This window comes from Nuphar pumila, chromosome 11 (genome assembly GCF_984573655.1).
Source record: "Nuphar pumila chromosome 11, dmNupPumi1.hap1.1, whole genome shotgun sequence".
In the NCBI taxonomy this organism is placed as follows: domain Eukaryota; kingdom Viridiplantae; phylum Streptophyta; class Magnoliopsida; order Nymphaeales; family Nymphaeaceae; genus Nuphar; species Nuphar pumila.
Genome location: NC_143259.1, coordinates 104776995 through 104802224, shown reverse-complemented (window position 1 = coordinate 104802224; position 25230 = coordinate 104776995). Strand labels below are relative to the sequence as shown.

Here is a 25230-nt window from a genome sequence, read left to right as displayed (position 1 = left end):
ATTTTTTCTGGGTTCGATACATAATGATCCACTTGAGTATCGGTATCTGTCCCATTAAGCTGAATCGGTGGCCAAACGATTCAGGGCCGATGCCGATACTGACAACATTGGTTAAGAAGATCATTTTGCAAATGTGAAGAAGGTAGGGACTAATTTCCAAAAAAGTTAATACATTAATAATTATTTTTTAAATTGTCTGTAAGGAGGAGACTAATTTGCAAAAAAAAAAAAAAACTCATTATTTTTTACATAATTAGGATCCACAGTCCACACATTCATTAGTCCTTCAATAATTTAGATGAGATAAAATGGTAATTTCATTAATACAAAGATACCCTCGACCGACGACTCGCAATTTCGAAAAATTTCGCTCACTTCAAGCCTTAAAGCGTTCTCTCTTCTCACGCTCATCTGTTACCGATTTAGCGCTTTCCCTCCCTTCCCCCTCTTCCGTTTCGCCCTCTCAGAGTCTATCTCAGACAGAGAGAGAGGATGGGCCAGCAATCTCTGATCTACAGCTTCGTCGCTCGAGGGACGGTGATCCTCGCCGAGTACACTGAATTCACCGGAAATTTCACGTTGATCGCCTCCCAGTGCCTCCAGAAGCTCCCCGCCACCAGCAACAAGTTCACCTTCAACTGCGACGGCCACACCTTCAACTACCTCGCCGACAACGGCTTCAGTACGTCTTCTCTCTCGCTCGATCCTGAATTTTTCTAGCGTAAATCTCGCATTCTCGTGAGTTTCTGTGTCGAATGACGTTTCCGCGTGAATTCTATGTGATCTGTGAGTGATTCATGCGATCCCTTGCTTGGATCTCGAAAGTTCGACGTTTTTCGTGCGATCTAGGCCTAATTTCGCGTGCGTTTACTGTTTGAGGTCATGATCTGGATATTCGTCTTTCTTCGATTCAATTCTGGTCGATCTTTCTGTTTTTTTACTTGTCTGGAGATTTTCGTTGGTTTTTGTGCAGATCTGAGTCACTCAATTAGTGTATGTAGCTCAAATTTTGCTTTCTTTTGCGGATTAGGTTTTCTGTCCTTTTCACGAACTTACTCAATTATTTGTTCTTCTTGCAAATGAAGTTCGATCTCTTTTGTCTCTGCTTGAAAAGTGTGCAGTTGATATCAGTTCTGACTTCTGATGTTATGAGTCGATGATCGAAACCGTTGGTGCTGAATTTGGTCCATATGGTGGAACTTTATGTAGTTCGTGCATAGTTCTCGCTTACTTTTATTTGTGTATATCTAGATCTTATTAGTCCATCTTTGTGGATTTATATAAAACATTTCCGTTCTTGTACGAAGAGTTCTTTTCTTTCAAGGTCATTTCATTCGAGTCCAGTCTGGGTTAATTCTGCAAACTAACCTCATGAGCCAGCTTTGAACTCTTGAATTTTGCTTTTCTCTTTCATTTTGAAAGCTATTATTTGCTCATCCTTATCGGTTTGCATAAAATCTCTGCTCCTTTTTGTATTGAGGCTTTCGCTAGTGGATGGTTTTAATTAATTTTATAGATTGATGTCCCAAACTTTTTTTTTGGTGGCTCTATGCCACACTTTTCTGCTTCATCTCTTACTCTGGTATTCCTTTATATGGGTTTGCTGAATGTTGCACAGATACTCCATTTTCACTCCCATTTGAACCTCCTTGTATGTAAGTCATACTGGAAACTTCATAAAAATGGCCGTATCTCCATATCCACAGCCACGTCTGTACCATTTCTGATATACCTCATGTTTATTTAAATCTTCACTCAAACTCGGTACTTAATTGATGTTTAGGTTGTGTGTGTGTGCCTACATGCGCTAACGCTGTTAACATTTCTATTGGTCCTTTTATAGCTGAAATAAAAGGCTTTTTTTTTTTTGTCAGCGAAACCTCAGTTCATTTGAAGATTTAGTCAATGACTGAAGTTTTTTTCTTAATTAAAAATGTTAAAATTGATGCCGTCTTGAGTTTCGACGTGACCCTTAAATGATGCAGATGTAAGGGAGAGCAGCTTTTCCATCTATAGACAGGAGGCACACTTCCCATCTAAATGGAAATATGTTTCCTTTTGTGCTTCACATCTAAAGGAAATACTTTTATGGTACTGTTCACGTTTTGCAAGTATATAGCGTTTCCAGTAACCCTGGTTCTTTATTTTCTGGTGACAGAAGAGCTGTCTTATTTGTTTTGCTGCCTTAATTTGATAAAGTTACTTTTCACTTATTTGCATCTATTGGGTAGAGGATGGAACATTTTCAAACAAAATTATGCTGCTTAACACGTGGTAGTGGTAGCACTCATGGTGAATGGTGTTGGGTTGTTGTTGTGCTGGGTAAAGTTTTCTCTATGCTGGAAGCAGTAGTTGAGATGTGTCTCAATGGAGGTTGTGGTTGAGGATCCGGTAATGGTGCGGCTAGTATTGTTGGTGGTAATGGCATGGTGGAGGTCGAACTGGATCTTGTAATGGGGATGATGGGGTTTTTGTTGGTGGCAGTGGTGGTGGTGCTGCTGCTGCTGGTTGACACAATTTCCGGTGGCAATGGTGATTAGAGTTCTATGGGCTACCACAACCCTTGGGAGATGGTCTAACATTTCCATACATTCACTGTATCAAATTCAAATAATTTTAGATGTGTTTAATATCCAGCAGAATGATATGGTCTAACATTTCCATACATTCACTGTATCAAATTCAAATAATTTTAGATGTGTTTAATATCCATCAGAATGAATTTCATGCGTTCAGTGAAATCCTCAATGAAGTTAAACTGGTCACCACTCAGATTCCTGTTCAAGGATCATCTTTTGTGGGGTCAATAAGCAACTCATGTCTACACAGTTGTGCCCTTCTATATAGTTTTATAAGACTCTGTCCCCTCACTCTATCCGTCTGATATTGACAGCAGTATCTGCATTCAGGTAAATGGGATGCATGATGACATGTCAGTACATGAAAATGATATGTTTGCTAGAGCATGCTGAGTGGTTTGACTCATCTCTGCCACATCAGTTGTTTAGGTTGGATATCAAAACTATGAAAGATTTTGATTTCTTATGTTCATTAATTTTGTTCAAAATGTTGCAATATGTACGTTATAATCTAATTATGTTGCTTGCTTTGCAAGTTTCTTTTGCATATTACTGTCACCTTTGCTAACCATTTCCTGTCATTTGACCTGTTTGTTTTGTATTTCAGCGTTTTGTGTAGTTGCAGTCGAGTCAGTTGGAAGACAACTGCCAATAGCTTTCTTGGAGCGGGTGAAGGAAGACTTTAATCAGAGATATGGTGGTGGAAAGGCTGCAACTGCTGTCGCCAACAGCCTCAACAAAGAATTTGGGTTTGTCAACAAGATCCACTCTATCAAACAGAATGCTCTGCTTACTGCTAACTCATTTTATTAATTAGTCCCTGTTTTTATTCCAGATCAAAATTAAAGGAGCATATGCAATATTGTGTTGACCACCCTGAAGAGGTAAGCAAGCTTGCGAAGGTGAAGGCTCAGGTTTCAGAAGTTAAAGGTGTGATGATGGAGAACATTGAAAAGGTACAAGGATTGCTTTCTGTTTTTGGTGTTATGTACTTACATTTTATACGATGCCCTATCATGTAACTTAGGTGCCTGTTTAATCAATGCTTATGTTGACCAGGTATCTCATGTAGGACTTGTTTACATCAATAGCAAGATGTATTTGTTTTGATAGTGATCAGCTGTCATTTGATGATACATGCATAGCATCTTTGTGGTGAACTAGTTATTTTTGGCCAAAATAAGTATTAAATACAAATTTGTGCTAGATACATGTCTTGCTGTCTGCGTATCTTATCTTGCTGGTCATGGTGTAAAGTTTTCATTTTTCAAAGCAAGTTTGCCTTCATTACTTGGGTTCGTTCAGTTAGGGTGATAATGTGGCGGTTAAGGGCAGATTCCTGCCTTGAGCACAAACCTAGGTAGGTAAGACTGTAAAAGCCTGTTTCAGCGTTGATGGGAACACAAACCATTAATACTGACTTCATGCACTCAGCCAAATTATTAGCGCACTTCTCTTGCGCATTCTAGTACTGTAAAATCTGCAACCATTTTAACATTTGCTTCTGATGATGAAAACGTTGACTTTGAAATCCTGCCTTCATGGACAGGAAACAGTGTATATGTAAAAATATAGGTGACACTGAATATTGATTGAATCAAGTTTTAGCTGGATCTAAGTTTTGGAATAGCGCCAACAATGTTACCACAAAATAAGCTCATTTTAACATGCATAGAGTGCTTCACTTATCTATACTTCTAATTAATTTCTGCCATTAAGTTTAACTAGATATAGTAGCTAGCATAAGGAGTGTCTTCGCTCAGAAGCACACCAGCACGCTTGCACACACACACACACATAAGAGTGCAACCATGTGATAACCATAACTTATGGTGGTACACTTGATTTACATAGATTGAATCTTCAAAAACAAAACTCCAGTAAGGTGCTCCGTCGCTCTCCCTCTTTTCTTAGCCACCATCTCGTCCTCTCTCTCTCTCTCTCCCATATATATGTATGTATCAGTGTCACCAATATTGCGATATTTTGAAATATTGTGATATTTTTTATAATGAAAAATATGGTGATATTATCAGTAATTTCAGGTCAGCTGATAATATTGGAAAAATATCACCAGAAATAATGATATCGCGATAACGATATTTCTGCTATATTTTTTAAAAAAAATCTTACTTTATATATCTTAAGTCCAATTTTTGTATTTTAAAAACTTTTACTTATTTCCTTGCATTTTTTCAAGAAAAATGAATCAAAACTCATTATTTTCTTATTTTTTGTTATTTTTATATTTTTAATAGTTTAAAACTCCCAAGATTTTTCCCAAGAAAACCCGTTGCCGAGAAATTATTTTGAACGATACAGGTGACTATATATATCTATATATATCATAGTCACAGATATTGCAAATATTTTGAAAATATTGCGATAGTAAAGCTGTAAACTAAAGGTAAAATATTGCGATATTTTTAAAAAAAGATATTAAAGGTAAAAATATCATGATATTTAAAAAATATCATGATATTTAAAAAATATTGGCGATTTATATATATTGCGATAATATCGCTATCGCAAACCCCAACAGCTGTTAATTTTTCAGAAGTGTTAGTGCAGGGGTACTTTGGGATTTTAGAAAAAAGGATATGTATGCCATTAGTGGTTTTCTGGAAGTTTACTTTTGGCATCTGTTTTTAGCTTTTCCCATTGGGGTTTTAGATCTTTTAGCGTGTAAGGAGTCTTTGACCTTGACCCTCGATACTCATACCCTTGTGAGTTGCGATAGGGAAAGAAGGAAAGTAAGGGAAGGAAGAAAAAAAAAAAAAAAGGAAAGAAAGAGGAAGGGAAGGAAGAAAAGAAGGGGGCCTCGGTGGCTGCCCTGCGACAGGGGAAGAAAGCAGGAAGGAAAAGAAAGAAAAAAAAGGAAGGAAGGAAAGAAAGAGGAATGGAAGAAAGAAAAAAGGGAGGAAAGAAAGAGAAAGGGAAAGAAGAAAAGTAGGAAGGGGGTGACTGCCTTGCGACAAGGGAAGAAAGAAGGAATAAAAGAAGCAAGGGAGGAAGGAAAGAAAACAGGGGTCTCTCAGGGTTTATGTCATTATGGCTTCTTTGATTTACATCTATTTTTTTTTCAAATTTTTTATTTTATGATTTTTTCCAAACTTATTAGAAAACCTATAATATCCCAATATTATACCTCTCCAAGGTGACTATGATATATATATATATATATATATATATATATATATATATATATATCATAAAAAAAAAAATTTTCTGTCATACTCGATACCCGCCCCCCCCCCCCCCCCTCTGCTTTGTGACATAAGTTGAGAAAATTTTCCCCTTTTGCTTCTCATCAGAAAAGTTAAGCATAAAAAAAAACCTCTGGCTGCCATGTGAACATGCACAAGGTGCAACATGACACTGAATAAAGTTATGCTCAAACAACGCATAGTCTTGTAATACATTTATTGTTGAATATTTTATGCAGGTTTTAGATCGAGGAGAGAAGATTGAGCTTCTGGTTGACAAAACCGAAAACTTGCGGTACCAGGTAGAGCAGCTGTTTCTCATTCCATCTACTCTTTGTAGTCATCACCATCTTATTTGTAAATTGTCTAAAGTGTCTGCCTGTTATGTTGCAGGCCCAGGACTTCCGAACTCAAGGCACAACGATGCGAAGGAAAATGTGGCTTCAGAACATGAAGATCAAGCTCGTTGTGTTGGGCATTATCGCCGCGCTGATCCTTATCATTATTTTGACAGTTTGCCATGGCTTCAACTGTGGTAAGAAGTGAAGAAGATGAATGAGGATGGAGTTGGAATTTTGGATTGCTTCTGCTGTGTAGTCTGGGTGAAGGCAGCATCTGCACATATATAGAAGATGATTGTAGGGCAGGTTCCACATTTCTAGGCATATTGGTATATATTTACATCAGAAAACAGCAGCTCATCTGCAATATATGTTGAAAGGGTTCAGACCTCTACGGGTATTGTGCATGCGTGTGTTTCCGTCTATTGAATTTTTTTATTTGGTTCAACTGCATTTGTTTAGTTTCTATTTTTTATTGTTCCATTTGATGAGTGATCTGAGTGACTCGTGAGAGCACCTAAAAGTTTTGTTTGGTAATGCGTGTGGTTGATCGAATCACTTTGGTGCATTCTCATCTCTACTGACAATTTTGGGAAATGGAAAGTGTAGATTTAACAATCATCTATTATATATTCCATCACCTGATGTTCTATGTCGAAGTTTGGGGCTAGGGCCTGAAAATTTTTAAGGTATGAAACTCGAGCTGGCTCGGTAAATCTTGAACATGTCCAAGTATTGGGCCTGGGCTCGTGCAAACTTTTTCAAGGGAAAACCCCTGCGTCACCTACTGCACATTGGCAGCCATCTGTATGTCCTCTATCTGTTGGAAAAATACACCTGGCTTCAACCTTGCAGTAAGGGATGCCCTTAGGGCAGTGGCGGAGCCAGAAGTTTTTCGTTGGGTGGGCCTACTTTGGGTCTCGGGGACAATGCTATGGTCTTGAACGACGATTCATTTATTCAGACCGGTGGCGGAGCCAGAAAATTTTTTTTGGAGGAACACTCGTTCGTGGAGAGATAAAACTTAAATAAGCCTTTGAATTGAAATAACAATTGTTACAAACACAAACAACTAAATTTATGAACATAATAAGATAAAACCTTAAATTGTACTTTTAAACTAAAATAAAGATTGTTGACTTAAGAAGTACAAACAATTAAATTTATGTTTTGCTTATTTTCTAACTTGGTTCTCTTTTTTGAGTTACAGAAGGTTTATCAAAGATTGACCTTTTCATTATAAACTTATCCATTCTTATGAAAAAAAAATAATGTTCTATCAGTCAAATCTCATTGCAAAAAAAGATCAAGCAAAATAAAAATGATGATCTTCCATTATGCTAGGTATCAAACTATGTTGCTCAAAATCATAATCAGAAAGAAAAGATCAAGAGATTATATGGAAAAGAAATTAATAGTTACTCAAAATTTAGAAAAATATAAATTTAGTTCAAAAGTACAATTTAAGGTTTTATCTTATTATGTTCATAAATTTAGTTTATGTTTGTAACAATTGTTATTTTAATTCAAAGGCTTATTTAAGTTTTATCTCTCCAGGAACGACTATTCCTCTAGCAAAAAATTTATGACTTTGCCATGAATAAATGAATCGTCCTTCAAGACCATAGCATTGTCCCCGAGACCCGAAGTCTGCCCAACCAACAAAAAACTTTTGACTCCGCCACTGCTGCTGACACATGAGGGCTGCCGTTGCTTTATCGCTTTTAGGGGCACATAAGGCTGGGTGGCCATGTCTTCAATCCGGAGTTTTACCTTCAGGGAGGTGGACTCATTAAGTGACTTGGTTCTTGGTTAGGGTTTTCCTTTATCATGAAAGAAAGTTGTGATGCCTGTGACTCCAATACGAGAAGAATCAAGTATCTGCCCTACTGGCACATGGGGGCTGCCGTTGCTTTATCGTTTTGGGGGTCACATAAGGCTGGGTGGCCGTGTCCTCAACCCAGAGTTTTACCTCTATGGAAGTGCACTCATTAAGTGACATGGTGCTTGGTGAGGGTTTTCCTTTGTCATCAATGAAAGCTGTGATGCCTGTGACTCCAATATGAAGATAACCAAGTAAGCCTTTTCATGGTCCTGCTGAGATATCCAAAATCATTCCTTTGTCACGTTCTCAGCTGAACCCAAACAGGACCTGGTGCAACATAGGATATACATAGCCCCATCCCGATCCTAGGTTGTCTTAGCCAGAAACGGATCACGTCTTACCAGATCCAAACCCACACCATACTGACCACTAAAATACTAATTACCGTTGGGTCCAGTGCTACCCTTAGCAGCTGGAATGGAACTACAAGTAGTGGCCTGCAGCCGTCCACTGGAATTGTATTCATTATTTTTCCTGCTGTATTCAACAAGTGGGAGTTTGTCTATTCTCATAAAAAAGGAGTTCCCCACATGCAGAAACTTGAAAATAAAATAGAGAATGTGAACCAAACGTTCAAATAATGAGGCGTTTATTCCTAAACAAAATTATGTAGTTAGCAGTCAAGTGTAAACGTAAACTTTTGTGCCTCCTTAACTCTACTTGAGAGACTAGGGATGGCAGTGGACCGGTTAAAATGGGCCCGGCTCTGCCCCGTTTAGACCGGGGATGGGAATGAAGGCAGGGATACAATTTTCCTCGCCCCACCCCACCCCATCCCCATCTCTGTCTCTGTCTCTGTCTCCATCTCCAATCCCCGTCTTGCCCCATCCTCGATCCTTCTTTAGGGATGGCAGTGAACCGAGGAGAAATGGGGCCCCACCCCGCCTCGCTCCGTTTGAACCGGAAATGAAGGACATGAAATGGGGAAAACCCATGCAGAAATAAAGGACGGGATTTTGAGACGGGGCAGGGGTGGAGACCTTGTCCCCCACCAATCCGCCATCCCTATGAGAGACAGACTCTCTCTCTTATATATGTAGGGGTGTCAATGGGTTGGGTTTGACTCATACTGGGCCTGTACCAAATTCTATAGAGTCAGGGTTTGGTGACAAATAAGAAGGTTCCATTAGGATCTAGTCAGATCCAAAGGGTCCCATTAATATACAGAGATTAGTATAGTTTGTGAAAATTTCATACTTGACCCAAGTTTCGATTAAGATCTGCAAATTTAAATGTAAAAAAGATAAAAAAGATTATTTTAATGGTTATGTTTTTGGTCCAGTTCATGTAATCCTTATAGGATCTGGGTATGGTTTTTCTTATGGTGGGTCTGATTGGAACTAGGTGCAGACCCAATACCAGTATCTCAAAACTAGGTTTGGGTCTGGTTTCACTTGAGTCTAAACCAAACCCGTGTGTTTGTATGACTCAAATTTTGTTTTTTAAAAATTGATGAAAAGATCATTAACAATACAAGTAGCTAAGAATGAGGAGATAATAATATCAAATGTACCTTGTATAAGAGCTAGTAATTAATGTTTTCCCCCAAACGCAGCCTAAGATACCCCCACAAGGGATCACAATTGGAAATCTCTCTCTCTCTCTCTCTCTCTCTCTCAAGGAGGGAAGGATGGGCGAGCAATCTCTGATCTACAGCTTCGTCGCTCAGGGGACTGTTATCCTCGTTGATTACGCTGAATTCACCGGCAACTTCATGTTGATCGCCTCCCAGTGCCTCCAGAAGCTCCCCACGGCCACCAGCAGCAACATGTTCACCTACAACTGCGACGGCCACACCTTCAACTACCTCATCGACAACGGCTTCAGTACGTCTTCTCTCCCGCTCGATCCCTAATTTTTCTCGCTTAAATCTGGCACTCTCATGAGTTTCTGTGTGTGTGTGAATGAATTGATGGTTCCGCGTGAATTTTATGTGAGATCTGTGAGTAATTCATCCGATCCCTTGTTTGGATCACGAGAATTCGAGGTGTTTCGTGTGATCTGGGTCAAAGTCCGTTTGCACTTACTGTTTGTTATCACGATCTTGATATTCGGCTCTCTTCGATACAATTCTTGTCGATCTTACAGTTTTTTTTTGTTTGCTTTTTCTGTATTGATTTTTCTGCAGGTCTTAACTCACTCTATTTTGGTGTCTAGCTCAACTTCTACTTTCTTCTGTGGATTTGGTTTTACTTCTTTTTCACCTATAACTCAAAATTTGGTTCTTGCCGTTCTCTTGCATTTATACTTGAAGAGCATGTAGTTGGCAGTGGACCGGGGCGGAGGACAAGGTCTATACCCCCGTCCCGTCTCAAAATCCAGACCTCCATCCCCGCATGGGTTTGAATTTTAACCTTCATCCCTCTCCATCCCCAGTTGGAACGGGGCAGGGCCCCATTTCTCCTCGATCCATTGCCATCCTTAGAAGGATTTGAGACCGGGTCAAGGCAGGGATCGGATTGGGGTGGGGGAAAGTGTAAGTCCATCCCCGCCTCCATCCCCACAAAGTAGGGATGGCAGTGGACCGGGGGAAGGCGGGGCCCCACCCCGCCTCGCCTGTTTGGACCAGGGATGAAGGGTATGAAACGGGGATGGAGGCGGGGACGAAGGTTAAAATCCATCCTGGTCCGGGGGTGGAGGTGAGGATGGGCATGCACTTTTCCCCGCCCCACCCAGTCCCCGCCATGATCCCCACCTCATCCCTGCCCCAACCACTTTTCCCCGCAATATCCCCGCCCCGCCTCATCCCTGTTTGAACCGGGGATGGAGGACATGAAACGGGGATGAAGGCGGCGGTGGAGGATAAAATCCATCCCGGCCCGGGATGGAGGCGGGGGTGGAGGATAAGATCTTGAGGCGGGGCGGGGGTGGAGACCTTGTCCCCCGCCCCACTGCCATCCCTACCACAAAGGTTTTGATTTTAACCCCCATGCCCGGTCCAAACGGGGCGAGACGGGGCAGGCCCGTTTCCCTGGTCCGCTGCCAATGGTATCAGTGTTATTAAAAATTAAAATCTGTTGACTAAATGAATCGGTTTCTCGGGACGTGACCTTGGCATCGAATCAAATAATTCGTGAATCAGACAACTCTTTACCATCAGATGACACGTGTCATTTGAAAATACAATTTTTAAATATATATTATTTTTTAATCAATTTAAAAGAATATTAAAATACCCATCTCAATCAGCCGTTTAGAATCGCTGCTGAGCCAATTAGATCTGGATCTTAATGGGCCGATTCAGGCCGAGTTTATTAATTAATACTGGTTGCATTCATTATGAGTGTAGGGTCGGGTTCGTTTTGGGTAATTTATTAGACCCAATTACAAATCGGGTTTAAATGATAGATCCGAACTCGATCCAATCTAACAGATTTGGGTATATATCAGGTTGGGTCCAGATCTAAGTATTAGGAGCACACACAACCCACTTTGATTTGGGTTCAAGTTTGGGTCTGAGTATGAAAAATATAGACCCATATGGGCTAATGGGTTCGGATATGATCTGCTCAGATCTTAAGGGATTAGGGTTTTTAGCTTGGTCTCAATATGAAATAAAAGGCAATTCGTTTTTGAGGAAACAAATGACCCGATAGTCGACAAGGGCTGCACTCATCTGGTAGGGGTGACTTTTGGATGTCATCAAGTTGACGGGCGTCACAAGTTCAAAATCCCATGGGTGGCATCCTTTGCCGCAAGGTCGAAGCCCATACTCCCCCCCCCCCCCCCCCCCCCCCCCCGAGGGCAGGGGTACCATAAGGTTTTTACCAACCAGAGGCCAGCCAATTTGCAATTTGTGATGGGTTTTTTCCCTTGGATTATCCCCCTCCCCCGAAAAAAAAATGAGACGATAAGCTTGGGGGAATCTCAATTGAGAAAAGGTTCCCTGGATCTCCAATATAATTTCTAAAATCTAAAAGGGATCTAATAGTGTGTCGGGTTGCAACGATTTCGGTTCAGGTCGTTCATGCATAAAACAGGTTCGGGTGGTTGATTCAGGTAGAAACAGGTTTGAGTTTGGGTCAGTTCAAGAATAAAACGGTTTGGGGTACATTAGCAGGTTGGGTTTTGGTCGGTTTGGTCATATTATGTAGAACCATTTAGGTCCGGTATAAAAAGTGGGTCGGATCCAAATGGGTTCAGATTTTCATTTACAATATCCAATACCCGACCCATTTTCATTATGGGTTTGTATTGTTTACCCAATCCAAACCCAGGGATCTACTAAAATCAGGTTGGAAACTTCACAAATGGTGCATCCCCATATCTGCAGCCGTATATATGTGACATAGTTACTAGTGCAATCTATATCACAAGGACACGCCATTTTGATGGTGTATTCCTAGAGACATGAGTGGACACGCTTAGACGCATGGACACAGACATTGATGAATCAATATTTTATTATTAGTTTAATATTATTAATGTTTTAAAGTATTATTTCAATAAAAAAATCACTTTTTACAGTAAATATCAAGAATTGTTTTTTATTGATTAAAAATTAAAAAGTTCTGTGCCCTCGTGTCTTATTTTCCCAAAAACTTTTGAGCTTACCCGCCGAACCCATGTCAGGTATCCTCATATCCACCTGTCTTTGTGATATAAGGTACACGTATATATTTAGTGGAAATTTGTGCATTTGATGCAGTTTTTTTTTTGAATCGCACATGCAAGTTGCAACATATTTGATTTCATATTTATTTAAATCATTACTCAAACTTAACTCACCTATGTCATGTGTATGCCGTACTTTAAAAAAACTTGAGTGCAAGGAATATATATATATATATATATATAGACTTGATTAGGTTTTACTGAATCTAGTTTTGGATAAAGATGGACCTCAGTGCGGTTCACTTCACCTAATTCAAAGGAAGCCGTGTCCAAGTGTTACACCCGCCTGAGTGCGGGTGCGATGTGGGTGCGGTGCCCTGTTAGAAGAGTCAGGGTGACATAGCTCAACACTTATTTGAAGTTTGGATCTATGCGTAGATGCGTGTGCTTGTGTGTGTCATTTGACCTGTTTGTTTGGTTGTATTTTAGGCTTTTGTGTAGTTGCAGTTGAGTCAGTTGGAAAGCAAGTGCTAATATCTTTCTTGAAGAGGGTGAAGGAAGACTTTAATGAGAGATATGGTGGTGGAGAGGCTGCAACGGATGTTGCCAACAGCCTCAACAACGAATTTGGGTTTGTCAACAGGATCCACTTTACCAAACAAAATGATTTGCTTACTGCTAACTCATTTTTATTAAATACTAGTCCCTGTATTCGTTCCAGATCAATATTAAAGGAGCATATGCAATATTGTGTTGACCACCCTGAGGAGGTAACCGACCTTGCAAAGATGAAGGCTGATCAGGTTTCAGAACTTAGAGGGGAGCTGATGGAGAAGATTGAAGAGGTACAAGAAGGATTGCTTTCTGTTTTTAGTGTATATGTACTCACATCTTACATGAATACGTTCACCTTTGTCATGATATGTTTTCCATATTCCCCTTCCTCTTTTTTATTAAATTGGTAAATTCATGCTGGTCTTTGGTGGAATTTAGGCACTTATACCAAGTATCTCATGTTGGACTTCTTTACAGCAATAGAAAGATGCATTTGTTTTGGACATATTTACCAGAAGCTTGTTGCTACATGGGTAAGCTAGCTTCTCCGGAAAACGTGCTTCGAAAGCAAAAAACTCTTCTCCGAAATGAGTGGAAGCTTTGAGAAACCTGCTTCCTTTTCATGGGAAGCAGACTTCCAAAATTGATTTATCCTTGCTTTCTTAACGTTTCTCCCTCGCTTCTTATCCTCCCTTTTCTTTCTTATGCTTTTCATATTAAAAATTTAATAACTTTTTTAACAAACTTATATTCATAGTTATCAAAAACGCGTCAGGTAAATAGTGCAACAAAGAAAAAGAAAGAAAGAAAGAAAAGAAAATGAAAGAAAAAAAAGAAAGAAAGGATGAAAGGAAGGAATGAAGAAAGAAAAAAAGAAAAAGAAAAAGAAAAAGAAAGGAAGGAAGGAAGAATGGAAGAAAGAAAGAAGAGAGAGAGAGAGAGAGAGAGAGACAAAAAGAAAGAAAAAAGAAAGAAAAACATTTATATTTGTAATTTTCTGTAGAAGAAGAAGAAGAAATGTTAATTTCACTATTTATTTACAATTTTTTGTTTCTTATTTATTGTTACTTTATCAATAAAGTATTTTCATTATTTATTTGTATTTTTAGATATTTTTAAAGGTTTTTTTGAAGTTAAAAGAAAAAAAATTGAGACTTAACACCCTTAAGTTTTGGTGGAGTACTACGCTATGCCACAAAGCTTTTCACAGTATTGCTTACATATTAATTTTATGTCACTGTCTACTTATTTTCATGGTTTTTATTTGCTTCCACTCCTGTTTTATATTGTTTCTTATGCATTTATTTTTCATTCTCAAGCCATTCATAACTGCTTCACAACCATATTCCACTTCCTACTACTTTTTGACACTCGTTTCTTCATTTCTTGATAGTCAGTTGTCATTTGATCAATACATTCTAAGCATTTTTGTCGTGAACTAGTTAATTAATTTTGGCCAAATGAGTATGAAATACAGATTTGTTGTAGGTACATGTCTGGCTGTCTGCGTATATTATCTTGTCGGTCATTGTGCCGCGTAGTCATTTTCCAAAGCAGTTTGATGTGCAATTTTGCCTTTCATTACTTGGATTGGTTCAATTATGGTAAGAATCCTGTAGTTAAGGGCAGATTCTTGCCTTGAGCACAAACTTATGTAGGTAGCTTAAGTGTCTGCTTCATTAATATTGATTTGATGCACTCGATTATTGGTGCACTTCTTTTGCACATTGTAGTAATGAAAAAACTGACCATTTTTCATATTTGCTTCTTATGATGAAAACATTGATGTAGAAGTTGTCTTGTGAGCTTTATGTAGAGGAAAGTGTGTAAAAATATAGGTGATGTATGATATTGATTGATTCAGGTTTTAGCTGAATCTATGTTTTTGGAAAGCCCTGAAAATGATGTCACAAAATAAAAGATCATTTTGACATACATCGAGTGCTGCAGATATTAGTTAGATTTGGAAGAAAAAAATCAAAACCATATCCCCATCGGATTATAATCAGATATGGTTTTGGCTTACCAAATGGAACTAAATGGAGTTGAATTCAATCAGATATTGAGTAAAATCTAACTCATATAATCATTTGGTTGATATGGCTTAATAAAGTCATGACCATGTAGGAATCTACAACTACGAAAGTGCGAAATTGGCAGGCTGAAGTGTGTAGTTACACTCAAAATCGCCAGGGACAGATCAAACTTCTCAACCTCTTACACTGTAGTAATTCTCTGTAAACCCAGAGAATTTGATTTCCATTTTTCTGTGTGAATTCACTTTTTTATACTATGCGCATTGAATTTTTTAGATATTTATAATCTTGGAAGAGGTTCAAGTTTGGGACACACCCTTGGGAGAAATCCCTTCAGCCCAAGAGACATGACTCTTGGTGTCAAGATATGAAACTATATTTTATATGTATATTAATTATCTTTATTTATTTAAGTTTGATTGCTTAACCTTTAACCAATTCATGTTTTGTATATACCTATTTGGTAGAGAGTGACTATTGAGATGGCCTCTTAAGAGTCATCTTATGGCCACACGACCTTACATTTCTCACTTGACCATAAGGTATATCCTGTGTTTCTATGCTTGTTCTCAATCAGAACCTTGCACATATACTTTCTGAGTGATATTTTATTCACACTGTCCATGTGATCTTATGCACTCACCGCTAAGACATACTGGAGTCTCATTTGACTCACATGTCAAGTGAAAACATCTTTCGTGACTGCCTTGGTTAACAAATCCGCTACCATGTCACATGAAAGAATATAATTCACTGCTATTTCATTTTTCAGAAACATATCATGAATATATTGATATTTAGCTTCTAGAGTTATCTGCTTTTATTTGAATTAATCTTATAGTAGCTTTATTATCATAATAAAGTTAAACCGGATCTCTCATAATATCCAATTTCAAATCATTTAGATAGTAATTTATTCATACATGCCATATTACAAGCAATATACTCAATTTCTTGGGTATGTTGTGCCACACACCTTTGTTTCTTGCATGACTATGCAATTGCCTCACCTCCTAACATAAATACATAACCAGAGGTAGATTTTGCTTCATCTCTATCTCTAACAAAATCAACATCTGAATAACCCACAAACTTTAGCTTATCTGACAGATAGCATAGCTTGAGTTTCTTAATTTTCTTTAGATATCAAAAAATCGTTTTCACTGTTTCCCAATGAAGGAAACCAAGATTACTTTGATATCTACTCGCTAGACTTACAATAAAGTTTAAATCAGGTCTACTGCGAATCCTTGCATACATCAAGCTTCAAATTCCCTGGGCATAAAGAATATTTAGCTTTTCTTGTTCATCTTTTGGACAGTCATTCTTAATTAGCTTTAGATCTTTTATTACAGAAGTACCCTTTGCCTTAATACTTTTTATTCTAAATTTCTTTAGAATGCGATCAAAATATTTTTCTTGCCTTAGATATAGTGATTTTCTATTTCTTTGTATTTTAATTAAAAGGATATATGAGACTTCACCCATGTCCTTCATTTCAAATCAGAAACTTAACTATGACTTGGTCTCATTTATCATGTCTATGTTATTTTTTACAATTAATATGGCATAAACATAAAGAGATAACATAATAAACTTACCCGCACTGTTCTTGGCATATACATAATGGTCCACACTATTTACCTCATAACCCATCTTGGTTATAACATTATGAAATATCAAATATCACTGTCTTGGTGATTGCTTAAGTTCATACAAGGATCTATTTAACTTATATATTTTATCCTCTTGACCTTCAATTTCAAAACCTTCTCTTTGCTTCATAAAAATAATTTCATTTAGTTCACCATTTAAGAAGGTCATTTTCACACCCATTTGATATATGTCAAGATCAAAATAAGCTACCAATCGATGTCATTTTGGCCACAAGAGAATAAGTTTCTTCATAATCAATCTCTACTCATTAAGAATAGACTTTTGCTATTAATCTTGTCTTGAACTTATTAATAGTTTCATCTCCCTTGAGTTTTTTCTTGAGAACCCACTTTCTATCAATTGCTCTAGATCCTTTAGGCAATGTAATTACTTCTCAAACTTCATTCTTTTCTATAAAATTCAACTCATCTTTCATTTCTTACATCCAATGATCATATTCATTAGAAGCAACTGCATCATCAAAACTCAAGTTATTAAGAGTTTCATCCAAGCCCATGGAATAACACAATTCCTCACTTAAGAACATATAATAATCATTTAAATAAGATGAACAAGTTATTGTTCTTTTTTGTATAGTTATAGGTTGTGAAATTTGTTCATCATTTACAACTGGATTATTATACTCTAACTCTTGAGTAGGTTTATCAGAATTATTTATGATATTCAAAAGGACACCATCATCTTCAGAATCAAAACCACTTTCTTTGGTTTTCAAAAATTCTAATTTCTTGCTTTTTATTGATTATTTCTCAGGCTTATATAGACGATATCCCTTTGATTCTTTTGGATACCCCATGAAGATGAACTTGATAGTCATGCTATCTAATTTATCCCTCATCTGATAAAAAATCAACACATGAGTAGGAGACCCCCACTGTCATAAATGACTCAAGTCTGTCAGTCCATAACTCATGAGGTGTAAGCTCTTCAGCTTTAGAAGGAATCTTATTGAGAATATACATGGCAATGCATATTTCTTCTCTTCAAAATTTATTGAAAAGATTTACATGTGCCAACATAGATATTGTCATATTCATTAGGGTTTTATTTTTCTCTCTGTTACACAATTCTATTGAGGTGTATAAGGCATCGTTGTATGAGGAATTATGTTATGATCACTGCAGAAGACCTTCAACTCATTAGAGTTATATTCACCTCTTTTATCAAATCTAATAACTTGAATTTTTCTTTATAATAATTCTTTAACTTCATGTTTATATGCCTTAAACTTTTTTAGAGTTTCAGATTTCTTAGAGATTAGGTAGATGTATCCATACCTGAAACAGTCATTTATGAATGTAATAAAATATAATTTCTTTTCATATGTTTCTACTATTAAGGGTTCGATATATCTGTATGCATTGGTACTAGTAAGTCACATGCCCTGCTACCCTTAGGAAAATGTTGCCTAGTCATTTTTTTTTGATATACATGATTCACAATTTTTAAATTATACATTTTTAAGTGGAGGTAATAATCTCATGCGAATTATTCTTTCATTTTGTTAACATTCATGTGTCATAATCTTAAATGTCATAAATATGGATTTACATTAAGTGCACAATTAATATAACTAGAAACATTCATTGCATTCTTATTGAAGGAGTTACATTTAAATGAAAGAAATCATTGTCAACATCATAGCGACTCCTGAGCTTCACTTTTTTATCTTTTCTAATAGTGATCTTGTTACCCCAAAACGGATTTTTAAGTCTTTCTTAGCAAAGTCTCTTACTGCTAAAAGATTTTTTCTCTTTGAAAGTACATACAGTACATTTGTCAGTAGTAGACTAGTCCCTTTTATTTGGAGCATATAGGTTCATATTCCAACTATATCATTGTAGGTGTTATTTCTTGTATACACCTTGTGATCCTCAAACTTTAGCTTTTCTATTTCCACAAGTCCTTCCTTTTTCTTGGCTACATGTCGCATCACCCCTGAGTTAATCCACCATCCTAGAAGATCATCATCTGTGATTAGTGACTCAGATACAGTGCATGCTACTTCACGCTCTCCAGTTACTTATTTTCTTGAATTCTCTTTCTTGGATGTGTTTGAGCAATCTTTCTTGAAATACCCAACTTTTCCACAACAAAAATATGCAAGCTTGGTCGCAGTCTTAGAGTTCTTAGTTTGCACTGGACGCTCCTTTTTTAACTTATTCTTTTTGAATTTTTTCAAGAATGGACCCTTAGGCTCGAACCTTCATAGAGTTTCTCTAAAGGACTCTTGGGTGTTCATAATTTTTACCTTCTTATCTTTGTTCATGTGCTCTTGCTCAAGAGCTAGTTGTAGTGGGAACTCAGTTAGAGTTAGACTTTTTTGGTTTAATCTCATGGCAACTGGAATCATTTTCTAAGTTAGAGGAAGACTCTTTAGTAAGATGGGGATTTGCATTTGCTCAGAAATATCATTTTCAACTATGGCCAAGTCCTTAGCCATTAACAACATTCGATTTACATGATCGTCTATATTATATGACTCATTCATCTTGCATGAGTTGTATTGTTCAAGAAGGAGCTGAGTGTGAATTTTCGAAGTCATATCATACTTCTTTTTAATCTCCTCAATAATTTTCTTTGCGGTGTCATAGTCTTCAAATAGCTGAATAAAATCATCTTGCATAAATGTGAAGAGAGTTGCTTAAGCAAGTTGATCATCTTCTATAAACTTATTATAAGTTTTCTTCTCTTTTTAACTAGACTTATTACTTAGTGAATGCTTTCCTTTTGTTAACATATGAATGGTCATGTCATGAGTTAATAAATACTCTATCTTCCTCTTCCACATTCCAAAATTTATCCCATTGAATTTTTCAATTTTGGACAACTCAGTCATGACTATTCAGCTTGCTATTAGCCTAATTATAAACAAATATTAGGATTAATAAGAACTATTCAACTAATATTTGCGAACGTAACTAGTTTCAATCTTTCTAAACTAGTTTAGCATGCAATAAGATATTTAAATATGCAAGAAATACACAAAAAAGCTAAATTTTTAAGCACTATTGTTAAAAATAAGTAATAGGTGGTTTTAAGAAAACCATGACCACCTTTCTGTAATTTCAGAAAATAAAAGAAGAGGTTCCGTGTAAGCAAAAACACATAAACCTGTTTCTGTAACTTTCTGAGTTAAACAAAAAGTTTTGACCATCTTTCTGCAATTTCAAAAAAGATTAATAGCCTTATTCTGTAAAAATTTAGCAAAGAAAAACACTTTTTGAAATTTTCTGAGTTTGTCAGAAATGGATAACAACTTTTTTGTAATTTCAAAAAATTAGAAGCCTATATAATCCAAAAATACAAAGGAAAAACCTCAAATAGCAAATATAAAAACTTTTTGAGTTAAACAAAAAGTTTCAAGCCTCTTTCTATAAATTTAGAAAATAGAAGACTACTATTCTGGAAAACAATAAACTATGATTTTGTTTTTGCAAAATTCCAATAGGTTGAATCCTTTTTAGAATTTTCAAAATCAACACTTTTTGACACAAATTTTTTTACAGAGTCCTCTAAATGTAAATAGATAACAATTAGAAGACCTAAAAAGAAAATTTATTAAAATAACCAAATTTTTTTAACAAAAGGGTCTCTCGACCCTTCCTCTCTTTGAAAAAAAACTGAAAAAGGTTAACCTAACCATTTCTTTTTGTTTTTTTTGTTCCTCTTTTTCCTCTCAATGACTTAGTCGTTGCCTCTCCGCCGTTGCAAGCGATCTCCAATGAGTCGAACCCTCTCTGGCGGAGTGTCGCCCCTCACTACGGGCCGATCTACCTTTCTTCCTCATCCAGTTAAAAAATGAAAGCGAGCAACTACACCCTCTTCCTCTTTTTTTTTTCTCCAAGTAGGATAGGAATTTAGCCCTTCCAGCAGGCCGATGCCCTTTCTAGTGGGCCGATCACCTCACGGTCTATCATGAAAGGCAGAGAGAGAAAAGAGGAAACTAAGCCCTCTTTTCCTTGATCCTTCTAGGGATTCATGGGCTACAAAGGTGTTCGGCCACCGCTTGCGTCCCTACCGATCTCATAACTAACCACCACCAGCTGGTCACTGATTTTCAGAGGAATCCCTATTTTCTTCCTTTCCCCTATTTTTTTTAATATGTGCAGGTAAAACCCTTATAAGCCGGTCTTCGATTTATGATGATGCTCACAGGAAAACCTAAATAGGGTAGTCTATATTACCCCGATAATTCGATTATCCCAAACAGTGATTTTTTGTCACTTGTTTGATAATGAAAAAAAGCAAAAAATGTCTAACTAACCTTAATCTCTTTTTCCTAATTGATTTGTTCGTGTTTTTTTTTCCAGTGATGCACGAGTTGTCATTTGTGCGCACACGTTCACAGACAATTATCCGTCGAACCTGCTCTGATACCAATGTATGAATCTACAATTGTGAAAGCACGGATTTGGCCAGTTGAAGATTTCACCATTACACTCAGAATCGTCAGGGACAATCATAACTTTTCAACCCAAAGAATTTGATTTTGGTTTTGTGTGAATTCACTTTTTTCACTATTCACACTGCATTTCCTGGATATTTATAATCCCATAAGAGGTTCAAGTTTGGGACACACCCCTGGAAGAAATCCCTTCAACCCAAGAGACACGGCTCTTAGTGTCAAGACACTAAATTGTATCTTATATACATATTATTTATCTTTATTTATTTAAGTTTGACTGTTTAACCTTTAACCGTTTCCTATCTTGTATATACTTATTTGGGAGAGAGTGACTGTTTAGATGGCCTCTCAACGGTCATCGATCTTTCAGACCAAGCAACACATTGTCCAGTGATACATGAAATTTTGTACAGTCATCGACCTTTCAGACCAAGCAACACATTTTCCTGTGATACATGAAATTTTGTTGGATGCTTATTTTTTAGGATTTTGTGCAGGCTTTAGGTGAAGAGAACATTGAGCTTCTGCTTGAGAAAACAGAAAACCTGCGGTCCCAGGTAGAGCAGCCGTTTCTCATTCCATCTACTCCTTTTTAGCAGTTATTGACTTAATTATCTTAACTGGGTGCCTCTTATATTGCAGGCCCAGGACTTCCGAAATCCAAGCACGAAGATGCCATGGAAGATGTGGCTTGGGACAATTTGCCCGTGCCTTCAACTGGAGTAACAAGTGAAGAAGATCAATGAGGATGGAGTTGGAATATTGGATTGCTTGTGCTGTAGCCATGGCAAGGGCGAGGCCATTTTTTATGCAGTCCGAGTTGCATGCTTAGCATGGACACCACACCCATCTCAAGAAATATCAAGATGGATGGCTGTCAAGCCGGTCGTTGTATGCAGCACCATGCAGTGCTGCTGCATATAGTGTGAAGTCTTTTACATGGGAATGTTATTCAATAAAAACTGAAAATCAAGCTACATCAACTGTTTGAAGATGCATCATTTTTTTAAATTATTTTATAATATTGTGTTCTCTTTTATATCCATTTTCCAAATGGCCAGTTGTTGTTACTCTTTTTTCAACCCTTTACTAAGCAGCACTCAAAATGGCTCGTGGTTAAACCAACTAGACAATTTCGACTTCTTTGCATCCCAAAATTCCTCTAAGGTTCTGAATGGTCCATCAAGAAAAACAGATGTTTATTGGGTAATGAAATTGTATTGTGGATGAGAGCTTACCTTGTCACTATGCTCATGGCCCTGTTGCCAATCTAACATCTCAAAATCAAAATTATATCTGTATATGTCTATGTTCAGATCAACAAGAAGCTCAGGATATATTAAATTCAGAGAACCAAATACTGCAATTCATTAGAAGAATTAAGATGAAAAAGAAAACTCACTTGTTCGCTTTGTACTCACGGTGCACTTTTCTAAGATCCATGGTTTAAGGAAAGGACCCGATTGTGGTCGTTGGAAGAACTGATGTTTAGGTTATCAGAAGCGAGCATTTAATAAAAAGGGATTATCTTTTTTTTTATAAGAAAGGCAAACTTCTAATTTCACAAATTTTTTTTACAACATATACATACATTGTTTACAAATCGGCGTTTGGGACAGCTGAATTCAAATGATGAGTTGTCATTCCAAGACCCACCCTCTTAGAACCGTTAAACATGAGCATGCTGAACCATCACATCTGTAAGCACGACACTGAGAACGTTATTTGCTTGCTTCAACGTCTTTCATTCTCTCCACTCAGGTACCGTGATGATTCCCTGGGGTCAAGGGGTAAGCACACGGAGTTTTACACTGCTAGGACAGTGACCCTAAGCACGGCAGGCAAAACCAGCGCTGCTAGGTCTTTGATCCTGGGGGCGGTTTCTTCATGTAAATATAAAAAAAAAAAAACATGCATATTGAGATGACATCTATTATCACCACATGTAATTAAGTTTCTTTCTTGTCCTAAATATCATTATATTTCATGAAAGAAAAGAATGGCATCAAACCTCTGGTTGTCAAGTTTGCAATGGATCATAAGCTTGATGATTTACTCACACTACCCCTATACTTCTCATGTTAGATGACATAAGAATCAGTCCTCTTCATCATTGTGATGAGCCAACAGAATGTGGCATTGATGCACTATGGTGCTTCATTCTCAAGATAAACAGAACATCCATGTAAATGCATTTGGAACATATATATTCCCTATTGAGAGAGAGAGAGAGAGAGAGAGAGAGAGTTTAGTTTATCTTCTGAATGTACAATACTGCATTTGCATGTGCAACTGAAGTGTGCCAGAGATGCATGTTAATGAGGAAACATGAAAAAATCATAAATAGGTCAGGTCAAAGACGAGCATCTGATAAAAGTACAGCGAATTAGAACCAAATATAGGTGGATTATTTAGTGGGAGTTTTCTTCTCCTGATTCCTTAGATTGGTCAAATACTTTTAAATTGTGAATCATAATGCAGAACCCTTCATCAATTTCTCGTAGCTGTTCACTGTTATTGCTAGCAAAAGTATGTTACTCTTTTCTTACTATCAGAAATGGAGATACATCGCTACCAGCCTATCACAACTTTCAAGATTTTCTTGACAAGCAAAAATCTTGCGATAAATTTACTTTTTTTTGGAGAAAATATTGGGAAAATCTCGAAGCATGTATAATTAAAAACACATGTAGGCGTTATTAATTGAAACATTATAATATAACCACAAATTTGCGATAATATCGTGGTTGTCCTGAATTTTGGAAAATCTTGTGACAATATTGGGAATCTCACGGCTGGTGAAATCTCATGAAATTTTTTAATAATTTGGGACTACTATCAACTTCTTTTCTTAGGGTTCATATTTTGTGCTATTAAAGTCACAGAATTTGAAGCTGAAAATTATAGGTTCAAGCTTTATTGACTCAATTTGGTGACATAGATTTGCTAAAGATTAAGCTTTGGATCATGTTATTTTGATTTAAAATTTTATTTTTTTGAGGTACAAAATTTTAGTACATTGTGGACCGTTGATTTTGGCAGCCCTTAAAAAGTCTGTTTGCATGTCACAATCACTTTCTACTAAATAAACCTTGTAGATGGCATCAATAAGGTTTACAAAAAAAATCTAAAATTATGAAAAAAGAAAGTGATTTATGGTCAATAGTTACTTGCCTTCAATAGCACCAAATATTAACCCCTTTTCTTGTCCCACCGCCATTGACAGTATAGTGTAGATACAGTAGATCTGCTGGGTCCCACAATAGTCAGTGCTCTGCGTGTCAGACGCACAATTTATGTGAACTTATGTTATTCCCGTTGAATGGGTACAGATGAGTAGGGTACAGTGCTTTATGACTCCCAATATTGTAACAGATCATGGTGCATTCATTGGTGCTGCTTTGTCAGGAAACTTTTGCAAATTTATTTGGTGTGGCGGGATGGGTATAGCAGAGTACTCCCGTCTTGAGAAGAGAAGAAACCATCGTTTGCAATTAAGGAATTCCAAAGTCTCTCTCTCTCTCTCTCTCTCTCTCTCTCTCTCTCTCTGAGTCAAGTCTCATTTTTGTTAGGTCCACAAAAAATGTGGATGTAGGTGTTTTTTTGTCAAATTTGAACTTGTAGATGTGTTCACAATTGTTTATTTACCAAGAAACATGTTTTTGAATTGAATCAATTTACCAAAAAATTATAATCTTTTTTTATTAAATTTTAGTACAATATGACCCGTTGATTTTTTCACCACTCTAAAAAAAATGCATATGCACATGAAAAGGACCTAATTGAATGCATGTTAACCAAGGTTATTAAATGCGATGAGGCGAGGCGTTGAGTCTGCGGTTTGCCTCTGAGGCGAACGCCTCAGGTACTGAGGCGTACGCCTCTCACAACATGAGACTCTCAAGTATCCGTGGTATATCTAAAATATCGTAAAAATATGTGGCATTTTTGTAGGGATGTTAATGGATTGAATTTAATGCGTATTCGAC

The 25230-nt window shown here is 37.1% G+C and overlaps 2 protein-coding genes across 2 annotated transcripts; both read left to right on the top strand.

Moving 5' to 3' along the window:
* Positions 1–388: 388 nt before the first annotated feature.
* On the top strand, positions 389–6574 carry LOC149822675 (putative vesicle-associated membrane protein 726). Its single transcript, XM_089979966.1, has 5 exons — positions 389–682; positions 3187–3328; positions 3415–3535; positions 6025–6087; positions 6179–6574. The coding sequence occupies exons 1-5, from the start codon at positions 493–495 to the stop codon at positions 6329–6331; spliced, it is 669 nt and encodes a 222-aa protein (XP_089836092.1). The 5' UTR covers positions 389–492; the 3' UTR covers positions 6332–6574.
* Positions 6575–9611: 3037 nt separating this feature from the next.
* Positions 9612–22239, top strand: LOC149822674 (vesicle-associated membrane protein 721-like). The gene is made up of 5 exons (XM_089979967.1): positions 9612–9837; positions 13055–13196; positions 13287–13410; positions 21739–21798; positions 21884–22239. The coding sequence occupies exons 1-5, from the start codon at positions 9642–9644 to the stop codon at positions 21965–21967; spliced, it is 606 nt and encodes a 201-aa protein (XP_089836093.1). The 5' UTR covers positions 9612–9641; the 3' UTR covers positions 21968–22239.
* The last annotated feature ends 2991 nt before the right edge of the window (positions 22240–25230 follow it).